The sequence below is a fragment of the Numenius arquata genome, chromosome 2 (genome assembly GCF_964106895.1).
Source record: "Numenius arquata chromosome 2, bNumArq3.hap1.1, whole genome shotgun sequence".
Taxonomy (NCBI): Eukaryota; Metazoa; Chordata; class Aves; order Charadriiformes; family Scolopacidae; genus Numenius; species Numenius arquata.
In genome coordinates, this window is record NC_133577.1 from 53,711,709 (window position 1) to 53,729,176 (window position 17,468).

Below are 17,468 nucleotides of genomic sequence, written 5' to 3' on the forward strand. Positions count from 1 at the left end.
AGAGCCACCACGAGCCCGGCGCCGGGGCTGTCCTCTCCCACCACCACCCCCTCCAGGGCTCCCTGGCCTGGAGCCAACATCGTCCTTCTCACCCACAGGCTCCCACCCTCTTGCCAAGTACCTGGCCTCGGTGGATAACAAATACAGCACCCTTTTCCTGGACACGGCGTGGCGGGAGCTGTTCAGCCGGGCTGAGCCACCCATTGCAGGTGAGGAGCGGGGCAGGCCCGGGGCCAGCAGTGCCCCTGAAGGGTAGCCCGGCTGCCACCCAAAGCCCTCACGGCTCTTTGCGCCCGCAGACACCGTGGACATTGCGGGTCGCGTCGCCCAGTTCATCGCTGGAGCCAGCCTCTCTCACCAGCTCCCCATCTCTGAGGCCATGCTGACCTACAAGCAGAAGAGGTGAGCATGGCCCCGGGGCACCTGTCCTGCCTCATGCGGCCCCAGTCTGGGCTGTTGCCTGGGTCAGGGCTGTGGGAGACGGGGGACAGTAGCGAGTGAGGCCCTGCGCTCTACTCCGCCGGTGAGCAGCGTGGTGCTGAGGGGAGCTGGGGTTCCACAGTGAGAGGCCGGTAGCGCCATCCCCTGCCACCCCCTGGTGCGCTCGGCCCCTCCAGCAGCTGTGGGTTGTGACGGCCCCAAGGTTGGGGACCGGCTGCCAGGGCTGGGCTGGGCTGGGCTGGGGGCCGCGAGCCGGCACTGTGCTGCCCGGGGGTTGACGCTCGTGTTCCAGCTGCACTCTCACCTCTCCCTTCTCTTGGTTTCTGGCACCCAAGGAAGAGAAGTCTCTATTTTGATTTTTATATCAGGTATTGGCTTGTGCTTGCTGTGCCGCTGCCTGGCCCTCCCCCCTTCTCCCCATGTGCGTCCATCCCTCTTGCCGTGCAGAGGAGCCATGACCCCCGAAGCGGGGCAGGGCTGCCCTCCCGCATGCAAGCCCTCTCCCAGCACTGGAGGGGCCGACTCCTTGCCTCCTTGTCTAGTGTGCCCTGTGCTGCCATGTTGGGGACAGGGGGTCCCATGGGAGGGAGGGCAGAGGAGGTGGGCCCGGTGGCCGTGAGCCAGCATTCGCCCCTGCCAGCCTGGGGGTCCCTGGGCCACAAGGCTAGCCGTGTGGCACTCGATGCTGAGTGCACCCAGACCCTGACCAGCCTCTCTTTCTTGTGCAGCCCCGATGAGGACTCCTGCCAGAAGTTTGTACCCTTTGTGGGGGTGAGTGTGTTGAGGGGCCAGCGGGCAATGGGGGCTGGGGGCAGAGAGGGGCAGCGCACAGCCCTCCTGATACTGGGGATCGTCTGACTTGCCTTGTCCTTGCAGGTGGTGAAGGTGGGCCTGGTGGAGCAGTCCTTCAGCGCCTCTGGTGAGTCCCTGGGAGCCCACAGTCCCCTGGCTTCCTTCTCCACTATGGAGAGGCCCTTGTTGGTGTCCCCCAGCCAACCCCCCCTGACCCATACTCTTCCTCCCCAGTGGACTCCGATGATGCCACAGTCTGCACCCCCTCCCTGCTGAGCTCAGTGCCAGCCACCGGTGGAGCGGCCCCCTACGGCAAGGAGACTGTGAGCACCCCGCCACCCTCCCCGTCTGTCAGCAGCGGCCTCTCGGGTGCCGGGTAAGGAAATCCCACTCAGTCTGAGGCGGTGGGTGCTGGGGTGGGAGGGTTTGAGGTGCTCACTGGCGAGGCTACCGCATCCTGGGGTTACCGGGCCGGTGTGCTCCCCGGGCAGGCTGCAGCGGGGCTGCGGGCAGGGAGAGGGGCAAGGGCAGCACCTGTGTACTGCATGGTGCTGCCCATCTTGCCCAGATCTCTGAGCCCTGGTGTGGAGGTGATGGGCCTGCAGGTGGACTACTGGACAACACAAGGGCTGGACAGGAAGAAGGAGGGCGAAAAGCGGGAGACGGGTATCAAGAACACACTCAAGAGCAACTTCCGCTCACTCCAGGTCAGCCGCATCCCTGGCACAGGGGAGCTGGTGTCCCCTAGCACCATGGCCATGACCGTGGTCACCAAGGAGAAAAATAAGAAAGGTAACCAAGCCCACCCTGGGGTGCTCAACAGCTGTGGGGCCACAGTCCATTGCAAAAAAAGGGCAGGGGGGGAGCCCACAGGAGGGCAGGGCTGAGATCTGGCCCAGCAGGGGCCAGTCAGTGCAGCCAGCCCTGGGGCGAGGGCTCCCACCCAGGGCCAGGCGGGGACATCCTAACTTTGGCCCTGTCTGTCCTTGAACCCTCAAGTGATGTTCCTGAGCAAGAAACCAAAAGAGAAGGACCTGGAGCCCAAAAGCCAAGTCATTGAAGGGATCACACGCCTCATCTGCACAGCCAAGCACCAGAACACCATGTTGCGAGGTGAGGGGAGGCACGAGCCCCATGGGGCTGCATGGGAGGGGGCGGGGGGGGGGCAGAGCAAGGCTCTGTGGGGCAGGTCTGTGCCTCACTGTGCCCTCTCCTCTCAGTCTCCATAGATGGGGTGGAATGGAACGATGTGAAGTTTTTCCAGCTGGCAGCACAGTGGCCAACACACGTCAAGTACCTCCCTGTGGGCATCTTCGGCTACTCGAAGAGCGTGTGAGACGCGGGGGCAGCCCTGGGATGGAGCTGCGGAGGGTTGCAGGAGGAGACAGGGAGACTGAGCGATGGATTATGCTCTTGTCCCCTCTCTTCTGCGGCCCAACCCCTGCCCGCCACGCAGAGGGAGATATCACACCCGCACTGCTCCCCGTGGGCCAAGACCCGTGAAGGTGAGGCCAGTGAGACCGGGTCCGTGCACCCTCCAACACCAGCCAGGGCACCGTGCCACCTGCCTCCCATGACACCCCCCCACCCCCCCCCCACCCCCAACAGCAGCCTGGGAGAAGGGTTGGCACCAGCCAGCAGGTACCCAGAAAGGGCTCTGGGCCCCGCTCTCCCCGGATGCGCCTGCCAGGCCAGCTCCCCAACCAGCCGGGGCCCCAGCTGGGCTGGGCCCAGGCAGGTTCCCCAGCGTTGGAGCCAGCAGGATTGCTCGTGGTGGGGGAGGCAGGTGGTGGGGGGGGGGAGCAGGGCCCACCACCCCTGCGCCGCCCCTCGCCAGCCCCACTGCCAGCCCCACGCTGCTGTGCCTGGCCCTGCCCTGCGGGGCTGAGCCTCAGCAGCTTTTCTAGTCCCCCTGCAGCCCTGCTGCTGAGGCTGGCCTAACGCTGCTGAGGCTGTCCCCCCCCTCATCTCCCCCATCCCTTCCCAACCAGCCCTGCCCCACGGTGCTGCCAGCTGGAGGTGTGGCATTGGGGCACCTGGGTTTTTTTTTTACAAGATTCTATTTTTTTTAAATTTATTGTACGGTTACTTTTCGGGATTAATTTTAATAAATTAATGCTGGTACCATTATGGCAGGATGTGTGCGTGTGTGTGTGTGTCCCTCCATGCCTGAGCACAGCTGGAAGAGAACAAACACTATCAGGGTACAGCAACTCCTACCTCTCCAGCCAGCACAGCTGTCACGGTGGCCCTGGGCACAGCAACCGGTGGCCTGACCCGGCCACCCTCCCAGCCCCGGGCCAGCTGAGCTCTCCGACAGACTACCAACTGGGACTGGGTAGAGTTTGGCTTGTTTATTTAAAATAAAACCCGCAAGCACTTAGGAAGAGCCAGACTGGACCCAGCTGTGTCATACCAGCCCAGCTGGATCCTTGTCTATCTGAAGGTGGAAAAAGTCTGTCTCCTTTCAGTAGAGGCTGGGTTTGCTGCTGTCTTGATCTCTACAGTCTGGAAGGCAACCTGGGGCTGGACCTGAGAGTTAGGGGGTGTTGTGGGTTCGGCAGAGATGTGTTCCAACACATGAGGCCTCTCCTCCTGGCGCCGGAGATAGCCCTGGTTCAGCAGGTGCAGGACACAAGACAGCACGTCCACGCTGTGGCAGCAGAAGCTCGGGAACTGCAGCCCTGGTCCCAACTGGCCCTTCTGACAGGCATCAATCACCTACAGCAGCAAAGGAGCCCCACGTTGCAGTGTGGTGCAGCACCCAGGCGGCCCCTCTCTGCCCCACAAGCCCTCCATACCCTAAACACCAGGTTGTCGATGTGAAGCTGCTTCTCCACCTTGAGGATGCGGGTGATGAGGCAGCAGAGGACGTTCCTCTTCCTTTCCAGGGCGCTGACTTCAGCCCTCTCTGCCCGCAGGTACCTCTGCCGGGGCAGCAGCCTCAGGGGACGGCCAGAGGCATGGGCCAGGGCTGCCTGGTTCAGCCGCAGCACACCTGGAGCTAGCACCCGGCCCAGGGTCAGCCGAGCCCCGAGCTGGGCCCTGAGGGAGCCCCAGGACACACGTGTGGCTGTTGGACCAACCCTGGGCCTCCCGTTGCTGCCCTCACAGGCAACAGCCCCCATCCCTGTCCCCGACACATGGCCCCAAGCAACAGCCACACGCACAGCCACCGGCCCCAGGCTCCATCCCCACACACAGACCTGAGACCCAGCCACCCACGCTGACCCATGACACGCCACCCCCAGCCCTACACGTGGCCTCAGGCCCCAAACTGACATGCAGACCTGCGCCCCGAGTACCAACACACGGACTCCCCCCAGCCCTACACGTGGCCTCAGGCCCCAAACTGACACGCAGACCTGCGCCCCGAGTACCAACACACGGACTCCCCCCAGCCCACGCGCTTCCCCAGGGTCATGCACCCCAACCCCAGCACCCACTGGGGGCTCAGACCAGCGCCTCCCCAGCCCCACACTCACCTCCCGGCGGGCATCTCCACACCAGGATGCCCTCGCCGTGGGTCAGCGGTGTCAGTGCGTGGTGCACCAGGTCAGCAGGGAGCCCCGTAGCCTGCAGCAGGGCCTCCACAGCCACCTCCTGCAGGAGGGCAGGGGAGGGGAATGGCAGCCGAGACCCACCAGCCACAGGCCCAGCCAAACAAGGGGGGGCCTGTGCCCCAAACACCACTGCAGACCTCACCGAAGGGAGGACACGGCCCTGCCACGCTCCAGCATCCACCGCCTCCCTCACCCCACCGCGGCCCCAGCTCCTACCTCGGCGCTGTTGAAGCACAGCAGGATGTACATCTGCAGCGTGGACACCTGGAGGACGCAGTCTCCAAACTGCAGCTCGGCATGGCCCAGCCACGTCCACTGCAACCGCCGGGGCTTCGTGCACTCCCAGCCCAGCTGGCTCTGGCCTGACACAGGCAGCGTCACCGCAAGGGCCGGGGGCCAGCCCTGACGGGCACCCCCAGCGCCCCCCAGCGCTCCCACCACTTCTGGCTCAGCTGCTGCCGAGGGCCTGGCTCTGGCGAGACCTCCCCCCCACGCACACACCCCCTGCCCCGACACTCACTCCGCCTGCAGAAGTCGGCAAACTCATCCAGGGGGGAGCTCAGGGCCGCGGAGAAAAACCTCCCAGGTTCGTCCATGTAGCAGAACGGGGAAACGGGCCAGCAGCGCGGGGACAGGGCCAGCACCTTCACCTCCGGCACATCCGCCTCCGAGGCCATCCCCAGAGCCTGGGCACGTGGACACGAGGGTGGCTCGGGACAGGCCCCAGGATCCCTGCAAGGACCACGGGTGGCCCCCAGCCTCCCCACCCCACCAGCACGCTCACCTCCTCCAGGCCCGTGTCCAGCTCCAGAAGCCGCTTGTCCTGCTCCTGCAGCCGGAAGAGGTAAAACTGCTGCTGGAGCTCCTCCGACGCAGCCAAGTTGCTCAGCATCTCTTGGGGGAAGCGGCTGGGGAAGCACAGCCCGATCTGCTCCACGATGGCTCCTTCCAGCCAAGACGGCCCTTGTGCCAGGAGCCGGTCCCCCAGGTAGTGCCTGCCACAGCCACCAGCATCAGGTCAGGGGCTGGCCCAAGCCCCGTGGCCATCAGCCACCCACCAGGAGACGGAGACACCCCCAAGGCACATGGCCTGGCAGCACCCGTCTCCCGTGGGGACGCAGCACCCCTCACCGGTAGAAGTGCTCGAAGGTGTGAGCCAGCTCCAGGCCACTGAAGACGACGAAGGGCTCCAGGATCTGCTGCAGCCGCTGCAGCGGCCCTGCACTGCCCCCAGCCCCGTGGAGCTCCTGGATCTGCCCGTCGAGGTAGCGGGCAAACTGCTCGCTCACCTGCAGAGGGACAGAGCTGGCTGCGGAGGGGGCTCATCGGGTGGCCACAAGGTCCCTGGGGGGGAAACCCTGGGGCTCTCGGGCAGGGGCCGAGGGTGCCCAGACACCAGCCCGAGGCAAGTGTGCCAGGGCCGGGGCCACGCCATGACAAGCACTGCACAGCTGCAGTTGGGCACCGTGCAGGGCCACCGCAGGGCAGGGCTCAGTGGCCCAGGAAGGAACGAGCGGGACACCACCACCCACCCAGAGCTTGCCCCGCGGCTGAGGGCCAGGGCAACCTCCCCAGCCCGCTGAGGCCAGAACCCCGGTGCTGGTGCCACGCTCCCTCGACTCACGTGCAGGGTGGCAAGGAAGGAGAGCTGCAGCAAAGCCCCCGCGAAGCCCTGGCCCAGGGCCAGCACAAAGGCGGCCTGCTGCCCAAAGAGCTCCTCCGTGGCGCCGCGCAGGCGCTGGTACAGCCCGCAGTATCGCTCCACAAGGTCCGGCGCCTGCCCTGCCGCCTCCAGGAACCGCTGCACCTGCGGGAGGCAGCACTGGAGGGGTGAGCCCCGCAGCGGGACACACCTGTGTGTGTCTCCCAGGAATGTCCACAGCCCCAGCCTCACCCTGCTGACACCAGGTACGGCCCCATGCCCTCCCCAAGCTCCCAGTGCACACCCCTACACCCGCCCGGTGCAGGGTCCCACACGCCCTCTCCGGTCCCCACAGCCAGCCCTCCAGGCTCTACCTGCTGCTGCACCACGCCGCGCCAGCACTGCGAGATGCCCCACAGGCCGCTCGACTTCTCCACCACCGCCTTCGCAGCTCTGGCCGGCACCTCCTTGTTCTTCCCCTCCTTCCCGCCTGCCAAGGGACAACCCTGGGCTCAGCACGGCTCCGTGGGCAGCGTCCGCACACTGACCACCAGCAGCCTCCCCCTCACCCCGGGGGGCGCAGGGCGGAGGAGATGCCAGGGAGAACCGCGGCTCCGGGGGCACGGCCATGAACGTTCCCCAACTCTGGAGCCTCCTGAGCACGGACCTCCCCCACGGCTGCAGCCCGGCACTCCGGACCACTGCCCCCAGCCCCACGGGAGGGCAGCCTCTTGCTCACCAGCTGCTCTTGCCTCCTCTGGCTCTGGGACACTGGGGTCCACGTGCACCAGGAGCTGGGTCAGGCGCCGCACATGGGAACCGAAGACAGCACTGCGGCTCATGGGGCGGCTCGGCGGCTCCTGGCTCTCCAGGTACTCACTCAGCAGCCAGGACAGGGGGCTGACGCCATGGGGGTCTGCGGGGCCAGACAGACTCAGAGCAGGGCGCCTCAGCCCGGGGCACGGTGCGGAGGGGCCCGGGAGAGCGCAGGGTACCTGGGCTGGTGATGCTCTGCACCAAGGGGTTCACCAGGGCCTCCCAGCACGTCCTGCCCAAGGCCCGGGCTGCCTCATCGTCAGGGAGGAAGCGGTCGGCGAAGCCCTGCTCGTGCCGCAGCGCCCGGTTCAGCCTGCAACAGCGAGCGGGCAGCACCCAGCGCTGACGGGCACCCGCCGAGGGCCGGGGGGGCTCCCCCAGGAAAGCAAAGCGCGGCAGTGGCTCCCTGCCTTGGCCCTTGCCAGGCACCACGGCTCAGCAGCCCCCATTGCCCCCAGCGGCCGGGTCCCCTTGCTGTCCCCAGGCCCTTACCAAACTGGGCCTTGGGGCTCTCCCGGCCCCCACCAAACTGGGGGGGCTCTGCGGTGCCTGCAGCCATGAGATCCTGCCCGAGTCTGACCGACCTCTGCCAGGTCAGGACACACCAGGCCCTGCAAGGCACCTCCCTGGTGGGTTAGCTGGGGGACCCCAAGGTGGTCTGGGCCCCACCTGTCCAGGCAGGACACCCAGCTGCTCCTCTCCTGGCCCTGCAGTCCCCCCAGCACCGTCCCCATGGGCCCCGGGACACCAGGGACGCGACGGCACAGCCGGGAGACAACTCACCTGCCAAAGAGCTGCAGCAGTCGCACCCGGTCCCGGCAGATCTCCTGGCACCAGGCATGAGCCCGAGCAGTGCAGGAGAGGAATGTCCGCCGGCACAGGTGCTCCTTGAAGATGGGCCAGAAAGTGGGCTTGGGACCCAGCACTTCGATGCCACGCACACGTGTGTCAATGCCGCCCTACGGGAGAGTGTGACCCTCAGCTCCTCGGGCACGGCCCTGGCACCCCACACTGCCGGCCCCCTGCCCGGCCCCTGCTCCCCTACCTGCTGGCACCGCTTCACCCGGATCTGGATGACGGGCCAGAAGCGGGTCATGTTCTCCAGCAGGATCACTCTGCTGTCTGAGGGCAGGACGGTCACCTGCAGGCAGACAGCGAGCCTTCAGCTTGCCAGGCAGTGAGCACCAGCCACCCTGCATGCTCCTCTGGCCACCCCCCGTTAAAGCCATGGCCTCTGTCGTCCACCCAGCAGCCCCTTCACAGCCACAGGCCCCCCCGCCAGGGCCCCAACTCCTGGCTCACAGCCCCAGACTCCCACACCAGCCTGTGGCAGACTGGGCTGCAGGGCTGCCCATGCCCAAGGTCTCCCAACACCCGCTGCCTACAGCCAGGAGGAGGCTCCCGCAGCACAGCTCCTGCCATCCCCACCTCCCCAGGGGGCACCTCCCAGCACCCCCCACCAAGGCAAGACCATCACGGGGCACAGCAAGGAGCAGCCCAACGCTCCCGTGGGGCCCCAGGGCCTGAGCAGCCCCTGCGAGACTCACCGCGTTGAGCTCAGTTCTGATGGTGGCAGGGCTGTCTCCCCCCAGCACCACGACACGGGCCGGCATGTAGCTGGAGTCCTCGCTGGCCACCAGCATGCTCATCTCCCTGCAGCGCAGCAAACAGGCTGCTGCCCAGCAGTCCCCACCTCCCTGCCCTGGCCCCTGCCACCCCACGCGCTGCTGCCCACATCCAGCAACCCCCAGGTCGGTGACCACGGGGGCAGAGCTCACACAGAGCCCCAAAGCCCTCTCCTCCCCACACAGCCACTGGCCCCCCTGGCCCCAAGGCCGCCCAGCCCTCCTGGCCCAGCCCCACCTGATCACCACACCACACTGCATGTGCACAGTGATGAAGTGGGAGCCGGTGCTGCCGTTCGACTCCCAGTAGGTCTTGGGGTTCCTGTCCGTCAGCTTGCTGGCACGGTGGGGGTTGGAGGAGACCTGCACCTTCTCCCAGCACTTGTCCTCCTTCACCTCCACGCTGGAGCCTGTGGGGAGAGCACGTGGAGCCACCAGCTGCCAGGACAGCACATGCCAAGCACAGGGGTCCAAGCTCCCTCTCCCCACACTCACCTCGGCACAGGTTGCGCAGAAAGACGTCAAAGAAGGGGATGCTGATGGGCTGGTGGCTCCGGCGGTGCTCCTCAATCTGCCCCAGGACCAGCTACGGGATGGGGCGAGACTCTTACCAGGGGGCCCTGGGTCCTCCTCCCCTCGCCCACCGCAGGGCTGCGGCAGGCCGAGAGCAGAAAGCTGCCCCTCGCTGCCAGGGACAGATGGACGGCCCCAAGACCCAGAGCCCCCATGCAGCCGGGTCTCCCCAGGCCCACCTGGATGCAGCCAGCCAAGATGCTGGTCGTCAGCTTCTTGTAGAGGTTGGCGTACTTCTCACAGTCGGTCACCAGGTCGAGCAAGGCTGGCACCAGCGACGGGGACGTGCTGTGCTTGTCCAGGGCTTTGGACAGAGACTCGCGGGTGCCCAGGCGGCACATCACCACCGCGCAGTCCTTGCTGGCGGTGGCCAGGCGGTGCAGGAAGCCAACGACCTCCTGCACCACCTGCTGAGCAGGAAGCCGTGAGCGGCCGGGCCAGCTCCAGGAACACTCCCCCAGCCCCAGCAGCGGGATGCTGCAGCGCTCCATCCCCTCCACCCCGACACCGCAGCAGCGCCCACGAGAGCCTGGCGGGGCACACCAGCCACTGGGACATGGCCGTGGCCACGGCTGGGACAGCTGCTCCCCACCTCTCCCAGCACCTTGGCACCCGGGGCCCCCTCACCTCCCGGTCGCTGCTGTGGGCACTCAGGGAGGACAAACAGGGCTCCACACACTCGTGCCAGGGCAGCACATCCTCCTGGTAACCGTCCAGGAATTTGTGCAGGATCCTGAGCGACAGAGGGAGCCCGCTCACGCCGGGGCACACAGACAGCGGTGCCAGAGGCAGCCCTGCTCCCACGCCCCCTCCGCTGCCCTGCCCCACTGGCAAGGCCAGCACCCCAGAGGGACTGGGAGCCAAGGCTCCACAGGCACCTCGGACACCCCATCAGCACCCAGGCACGTGCTGCACTGCTCCTGCATGTCCCCACCAGCACCCAAACATATGCTGCTCTGTCACCAGATGGCCCTGTGCTCCAGGACACCCCAATCAGCCCCCCCGATATGTGCTGGCGTGCACTTGCCCCTGCCTCTGGTGAAGAGCAGCCCCATCAGGACCCACAAACATGCGCCGTGTCCCCCCAACAGCACCAGCACTCACACCCCTGTGGAGTCCCCACACCCCCACCGCATCCCCCTGGACCCACCTGAGGATGCTCAGGCTCATATCCTTCTCTGCCCCCAGCAGCTCAAAGCTGCGCAGCAGCAGCCTGAAGCACCGCTGGTCCTGCAACAGCTGGGCCACCTCGCCAGAGGGGACGGGGCCTTCACTGCAGAGCTGCCGCTCCAGGGCCACCACCATGTCCTTTGACAAGGTGCCGTCCCCCAGGCCGTCCAGAAGCTTCCGCACGTCCCTCAGGTCCAGTGGGGCCTCTGTGCCTGCTGTGACAAGGACACATGGGCCCAGCCCAGCCACTCCAGAGGTGCCAGTGGGGTGCTCTGCCCCGGCAGGCGAGGCAGCCCTGCTCGCTGCATCCCTGGGGCCGTGGCATGGCAGGGGGGGCGGGTGGCACATACCTGCCATCTCCGGGCCCAGGGGCAGCCGGTGCTCTGTGAGGCGGTTGATCGCGCTGAGGGCCAGCATCGTGTGAGGGCAGCCGGCGCCCTGCCCGTCTGACAAGCAGCTCTGCAGCACCGTGAGGAGATCACAGCTCGCCAGCTGCTCTGCCAGGCCCCGGTGGCTGTCCATCAGCATGTTCACCACAAGCAAGCCGTTCTCCACGCCTGAGGAGCCCCTGCAGGGAACGAGCGATGTGGGCGCCTTCCTCCCCTAAGCACGGAGCCTCCCCTGCACCACAAGCCACCTGCCTGCCTTGCCCAACCCCACCACACAGAGGGTCCCCCCCACCCCCAGCCGCTGTCCTCACTTTGCCCCTACCCTGGGACCCTCTGCATGGTGCTCAGGGCAGCAGGGATGGCACTCAGCAGGCTCGCTGAGCCCTCGCTGGAGGCAGAGCCGATGCTGGCAAAGATCTCTCGCATCATCTGCGCGTCCGCATGGTTCAAGGGCAAGAGCTTCCCACTGGCACCTCCTGCCTCGCCGGACACGGCTCCCACCAGCACCTTCAGGGCCTGCAAGGTCAACAAAAGTCAGGAGGGCGGCGGGCATCTCCGCCACCCTGGGCAGGCCTGCACCCTGCCCGCCCACCTACAGCATCCCCTCTGCCACACTCACTGCCAGGCCAGCCTGCTGCACCAGGGCGGAGGAGGCGTGCTGCTGCATGCAGGCCAGCACGGCCCGCACACCGCCCTCCGTGGCAAACAGCAGGCGCCAATCGTGCTTCGCCATGAACACGGCCAGCAGCCGCAGCGTCACCACCACCAGGGCCTTCTCTGCCACCTCAGTGCTCAGCAGCTCCACTGCCACATTCACCAGCTTCTCCCTGCATGAGAAAGGACGCCTCAGGAGGAGCCTCCTGACAATGTCGCTGGCACCCCGGGCCCTGCCAGCCACCTTCTCCCTGCCCACACGGCTCTACCACAGATGGCTCAGCCCCAGGAACGAGCCTGCCCGGGACAAAGAGACACAAGATCTCTTCTCGCCGAGCACACAGGGACATACCAGCCTTCCCACTTCCACTGCCACCTCCTGCACTGTCCCCCACCCTGCCGACACGGCCCTCCCCAGCCAGCAGGAGGGGTGCACAGCACACCACGGCTCACCCAACACTCCTGGTCCCCAGCCTGCCCTGGGCTTTGCCAACAAGATGCTCGAGCTCAGGATCCTCCTCCAGGATCTTCACAATGTGCTTCAGCCCGGCTAAACGCAGCCCAACCTCAGAGCTGCTGCTCCGGATCACGTCCGCCACGGCTGCAATCTTGGCCAGCGAGCCCCTCTCGCTCACCCCCTCGCAGCTGCCCAACGCTGGCGGGAGAAAGGCAGGGACACGGGCATCAGGGCATCAGGAACATCCCCAGCAACTCCCGGGGTGCCATGCACCCACAGCCCCCCTCCCCAGGCAACCTCCGGGCACCTGCCCTCCCATGCCCTGCCCAGAGCCTTCCTCCGTCGAGGCAACGGAGCCACCTCCAGCACCGTCCCTGGGCCCCAGCGCGCAGCAGCCTTTACCTTTGATCTGCTCCTCCGTCATCTCCGGGAAGAACAGCCCTTCCCTCTCAAGGAGCTCGCTGAACAGCTGGGAATCCGACTTGGACGCCGCAGCGGGGGTTTGGGGAGGCACTGTGGCTGCAGGAAGGTCTTCCTTCGCTGCCTTGGCTGTTGTGGCTTCAGGGCCAGTGCTCCTGCAGCCGGCACCCTCCGAGGACACTGCGGTGCTCCCCCCACCATCCTGCTCAGCGCCCCCGCCGAGGAAGTATTTGGCATAGACGTGGGAGCCGCGCAGGTCACGTTGAACACTGCCCTGGCAGCGCTTCTCCAAGACGTGCAGCACCTTCTGGGCCACCTCCACAGGGACCGACAGCTGGATCAGGGCTTCTTCATCCATCTCCGACAGCTGGACAGATTGGCTCAAGTCAACCCTCACGGACTCCCCACAGACCCCACGCCCCTTGTGACAGCCAGTGCCACAATGGACGCAAAGGCTGCACGGCCGGAGGCCCCCAGGGCCATTCCCCAGGGCCATTCCCCAGGCTGCCTGGGGGCAGGGGAAGCCTCCCCTGGCTGCCCCCAACCCAACTACCACCAGCCCAGACCTCCCACCTGCACTCACCACCCAACCACCGCAGCCAGAATCACCCCATGGGCTTGCCTCACATCCCAAACCTCGCTGGACACAATCACTCCTCCAGGGCCACAGGAGATGCGCTTCCTCATCTCCCCTCACCCCTTTGCTGTGCCCGGCTCCCCACACTTTCATCACCCCCCACTCACGCCCCCACTTCAGACCCATTTCTGCCCCGTTCAGGCTGTCCCTGCACAGCTCAAACTTGTCATCTCCTCCTCTGGGCCTGGTGTCTTCCCTAATGCTCTCCCTCCCTCCCGTTTCCCCACTGCAGGCTCTAGCCCATACCTGCCCTCCCTGGTCCTGCTGGATGAGGCAGGTGATCTCTTTCTGCTCCTGCGCTTCCAGCTTCTTCACAAAGAAGAGCAGCTCCCACCACTCGGCGCGGCTCAGGGCCTCTGCAGCCTTGGTCGGCTGCTCCCCCAGGTAAGGCAGGGAGTACAGACCCCCAAAGGGCTTGCAGAAAAACGGCTGCGCAACTGCGGGAGAGCAGAGTAAGGAAGGGAACTGTCAGCTCTGCCAATTCCCCCATCCCCTGCTGCACACCCATTCGCCGGATCCCCACTGCCCCACAGTCTGCTGCGGGAAAAGTGGGTGACAGGAGGGCAGCGAGACAGGGGGAACACACCGGGAGGAGACCCCAGAAGCTGTACAGATGGGGATTCCCATCTTCACTTGAACCTCTTTGGGCTGTAGAACAGAAAAAGCACATGCTCAGGACGGGCACCTCTGGCTCATTGCTCCCCTAACCTGTTCCCACGGTGCCTGGACCAGCCAGGGCAACGCACTGTCCACCCAGCAGCAGCAGAATCCCCAGTGCAGCTGCAGAAGCGCTGGGGAGAAAAGCTGCAGGCCCGGCTGACAGACTGCTCACCTGCTGCCAGTTTGTGGTTGTATGTCAGGGTGGATGCCTTCTCCTGGCCCTCATGCTCCTCTTGCCCTGAAGGGCCGATGATCTCCACCATGTGCCAGTGGACCCAGTACGTACAGCCCAGGGCTTGCCAGTACACCTGAGGAGGAGAGCCCAACACACCCAGCTGAGGGAAGGCAAGGCCAACCCCACCACTCCCACGCAAGGCTGCGTGCTTCCTACAGCAGAACGGAGCAGACAGGCCCCTTGACCTCCCTCCTGCCCCCCATCCAGCAGAGGATACCTGCACAGGCGGCGTGCCGTCGTTGCTCTGGCGGAAGTCACCCTCGTCACCCGCGCTGACCTGCTCGTAGTCCTCCAGCATGCGCACCCGCACGCCCGGCACCAGGTTCGCCTGCACGTACTCCACGTAGCTGCTGCGGCTGGGAAAGGCTGAGCGCGTCTTGAAGGTGCTGGGCTCTTTTGGTGGGGGAGTGGGGGCTGCTTCAGCCGTGGTGCAGGATGTGACCTTGTGCTGGAAGATGGAGTAGGTGGTGCGAGGCCGCAGCTCCTGTCGGGGCGGCAGCTCTGGCTTGTGGCTGTGGTCCCAGCCCATCACGTGCACCAGCTCCAAGATGAGGTTTGCCATAGCCATGCTGAACTCAAACTCCTGCTTCACACGGCTCCTCTCCTCAGCGAGCAGGCTGGGCACAGCGCAGTCCTGCTGCTCCCCTCCCGGCTCCACGCCACCGCACAGTTTGTCCATGAGAGAAGTGACACACAGGTAGCGCTTCACCAGGACAAACAGGAGCTTCCCGGGGATCTGCAACAAGCACGGCTGTCAGGCTCTAGCCCACAGAGCACCTCCAGCCCCCAGCTCTCTCCGAGCCACCAGCTCATCCACAGTCAGGCTCCCGTGATAGCTTCAGGTAGCAGCAGAGACCTCTCAGCCCACTCTTGTCTCCCTGCCCAGAGACAAGGCTCTCCATGTGCCTCTCCACCACCCCCCAGCCTCCAGCCAGGCCCAGATCCTCTGCCAGCTCTCCCAATACCCAGTCCTGCTCAGCTGCCCACTGCCTTCCTGTCCCAAACAAGGACACCAGCTCTGGCACCCCACTCTCACCCCTCCTGAGCCCTAAAGCCCACAGGCTGGCAGGGCCTGCCACTACCTGGGGAAGGTGAATCCCCTCAAAGGACATGCAGTGCTCTTCAAAGGATGTTGTCTCAGCAAACAGCTCCAGCAAGGTGTAGCGACTGTCGAAGTCCATGTGCTGCTCAATGCCATCCTGCTGGCTCAGGGACAGCAGGACATAGGCCCAGCTCCCTGCAAAAACAACAGAAACCTCTTTACTGCAAAAAGGGATAGTAAGAAAGAAGCCATAAAGAAGAACATAAAGAATCACAAAACTCACTGACAAATGCTAATGGAGGCAACGAGGAGAAACAAATCTGGTCAGTCACAGTAATTGGTAAGGACAAGTGGAGTGTGAGAATGAGTATTTTTCACCAAGATTGTCTGACTAAGGACCTTGTCAACTTGGGATGATATGGAAAGGAAGGGAGTCAAACACACAGATACGTATAACCCGACCAATTACCGTTAACATAGACAATGATCAGAAACAAACCCAGTCAGCTGCACTAATTGACAGGCTACAAAGGAACTGCAGGCAAACTAGGACTTTGCAACCGATAAGTCTGTGACCCTGGGGGTCCGGGATGCTGGAGGGGGTAATGTACCTGGGAAGGAAACCGGGAAGGAACACGGATGGGGGCGCACAGAAAAGGGGCCAGTCGTGTGGAAACCATGGCCAGTGACCCTGCATGTGATTGCCGCAGTTTGTCCTGCCTTCTTACACCTTTGTATTAAATGTTTGCTAACTATCTCTCTGTCTCGTTGTGTGTGTGTGCTGCAGCGAGTGTCGGCTGCTGGTGAGACCCGCCTGTGCGTGAGAGGAATTTGGTGCCAGCAACTGGAGCCTGACTGGGTGCATGGGAGCCCCGGGGCATCAGCGACTGGAGTGAGTGAGGGTCCTGGCAGTTGGAGGCGCCATCGCTCTCTAGATCTGGGGAGGGTCCCACAGACTTCAAGCCCGGAGTGCCAGCTGCTGGGGAGACTGGTGTAGCATGGACCGAGTGCCAGCTACTGGAGTCAGACCAGGGGTGCAGGTGCCCCTGGCCTGTGGTGCCAGCTACTAGAGCGAGTGTGAGGGTTTCACTGCAGGGGAGGTGCTGGGCCTGCTGGAGGAGACAGCCACCCCTAACGTCCCTTAACACTCCTAATCAGCATCCCAGCTCGGGAACCCGTCAGGGGAAAGAGCTCCCAAGTCTTAGAGCACTCCAGACAACTACGACCAAGGAACCGCTTGGAAGCTCCAGTCTCATTCTTTCCCTTTTGCCAATAAGCCCCGGGACACACGGCTTCCCAGGCATCCCACACCTACAAAAGGACTGGCACCCCTCAGCTGCCCAGCTGCACCTCCTCAGCAGCACTGAGCTGTAGCAGCCCCCACCTGCATCATGCGAAGCCAGGGCCCTCAGCATCTTGCCAGCGCTGCGGCGGATTTGCTTCTCCTTGTGGCACAGCATCTTCATCAGCAAGTCGAGGGCTCCCGTCTCCTTGAAGGCACCCGCCAGCGAGCCAATGCTGGCGTACGCACTCAGCACATGGATGGTGTTGAGGATGGAGGACTCGGGGGCCCCGGTCTCGGCCATCTGCCGGCCAGCTCGCTGCACCAGGCTCCTGACATCAGCCTTCATCTCCAGCAGCGAGGCCTCATCCAGCGGCACATCCGCAGCGAACGGGCTGGCTGCCTTCTCCTCCTTCACCCACTGCCCTTCCAGCTTCCTCTTACCCAGCAGCGCCGGGCAGCTGGCACAGACCTCTTCTGCCGACATCCACATCGAGATGTTCTCCGGCTTGGTCTCTGCAGAGGAGGCACTGCTGCCTCCCACTGCTTTCTCTTCCAAGCTGACGACGCTCCACTGGATAAGGTACTCAGGCTGGCCGTCGTGGCCTCGCCGCTGCCGGAGCAGCTCCTCTGGGTAGGCCTGCAGTTTGGGTCCCAGGTGCACGAGCAGGTTGCCATTATGCCTCTTGTTCACCATGACAAGAAACACACCTGCAGAGAGACAGAGGGGAAAGCAGGAGCTAGGGAGAGGCGGCTGAGGCACAGGCATTGCTATGGCTAGAAACCTGCCATCCCGAGCATCCCGGTGCTCGTAACGGGAGCAGCGTAACACATTAAAACGTGCTGCTGTACCGGCTGTACTCGAGGCCAGCGCTGTCAGCCCTTTACGCAACAAGACTACCGAAAGTATGAGACACAGCTCACTTTCTCCTTGGAAAACGGCACACACACAGCAACGAGATAACAGGGCAGGACACAATGATTCTTGGACCGTTAAACGGGCCGTGAGGACAGCAGGAACGCAGACAGCAGAGCTCTTGCTTGGCCCTCGCTTAGAAGGAGCTTTCTTC

The 17,468-nt window shown here is 64.6% G+C and overlaps 2 protein-coding genes across 2 annotated transcripts in view; one reads left to right on the forward strand and one right to left on the reverse strand.

Moving 5' to 3' along the window:
- Positions 1-3,361, forward strand: part of LOC141479564 (phosphofurin acidic cluster sorting protein 2-like) — a 74,589-nt gene extending 71,228 nt beyond the window's left edge. The window contains exons 17-24 of the mRNA XM_074168805.1: positions 99-209; positions 300-402; positions 1,170-1,212; positions 1,318-1,360; positions 1,468-1,609; positions 1,802-2,025; positions 2,233-2,346; positions 2,454-3,361. Coding sequence (XP_074024906.1) covers positions 99-209; positions 300-402; positions 1,170-1,212; positions 1,318-1,360; positions 1,468-1,609; positions 1,802-2,025; positions 2,233-2,346; positions 2,454-2,569 — 896 coding nt within the window. The 3' untranslated portion in view covers positions 2,570-3,361. The remainder of the gene's footprint in view (positions 1-98; positions 210-299; positions 403-1,169; positions 1,213-1,317; positions 1,361-1,467; positions 1,610-1,801; positions 2,026-2,232; positions 2,347-2,453) is intronic.
- A 212-nt stretch (positions 3,362-3,573) lies between these two features.
- On the reverse strand, positions 3,574-17,095 carry LOC141479563 (cullin-9-like). Its single transcript, XM_074168804.1, has 29 exons — positions 16,501-17,095; positions 15,157-15,311; positions 14,292-14,810; positions 14,012-14,147; positions 13,426-13,616; positions 12,525-12,909; positions 12,119-12,320; positions 11,631-11,838; positions 11,334-11,527; positions 10,973-11,190; positions 10,603-10,834; positions 10,080-10,185; positions 9,632-9,862; positions 9,375-9,465; positions 9,118-9,289; positions 8,802-8,907; positions 8,300-8,395; positions 8,038-8,213; positions 7,434-7,567; positions 7,178-7,354; positions 6,813-6,928; positions 6,421-6,603; positions 5,928-6,085; positions 5,581-5,791; positions 5,317-5,482; positions 5,013-5,158; positions 4,719-4,836; positions 4,035-4,231; positions 3,574-3,954 (listed from the first exon to the last, which is right to left on the reverse strand). Exons 1-29 carry the CDS (start codon positions 17,093-17,095, stop codon positions 3,670-3,672), a joined length of 5,904 nt encoding a protein of 1,967 aa, XP_074024905.1. The 3' UTR covers positions 3,574-3,669.
- Between the last annotated feature and the right edge of the window lie 373 nt (positions 17,096-17,468).

Coding starts and splice junctions, on each gene's coding strand:
- LOC141479563 (XM_074168804.1), bottom strand. CDS start 17,095: ATGGTGAACAAGAGGCATAATGGCAACCTGCTCGTGCACCTGGGACCC. Junction 11,839..12,118: donor CTGGGGACCAGGAGTGTTGG/GTGAGCCGTGGT, acceptor TTTCTCATGCAG/GGAGAAGCTGGTGAATGTGG. Junction 6,086..6,420: donor CCTTCCTTGCCACCCTGCAC/GTGAGTCGAGGG, acceptor GTCCCTCTGCAG/GTGAGCGAGCAGTTTGCCCG.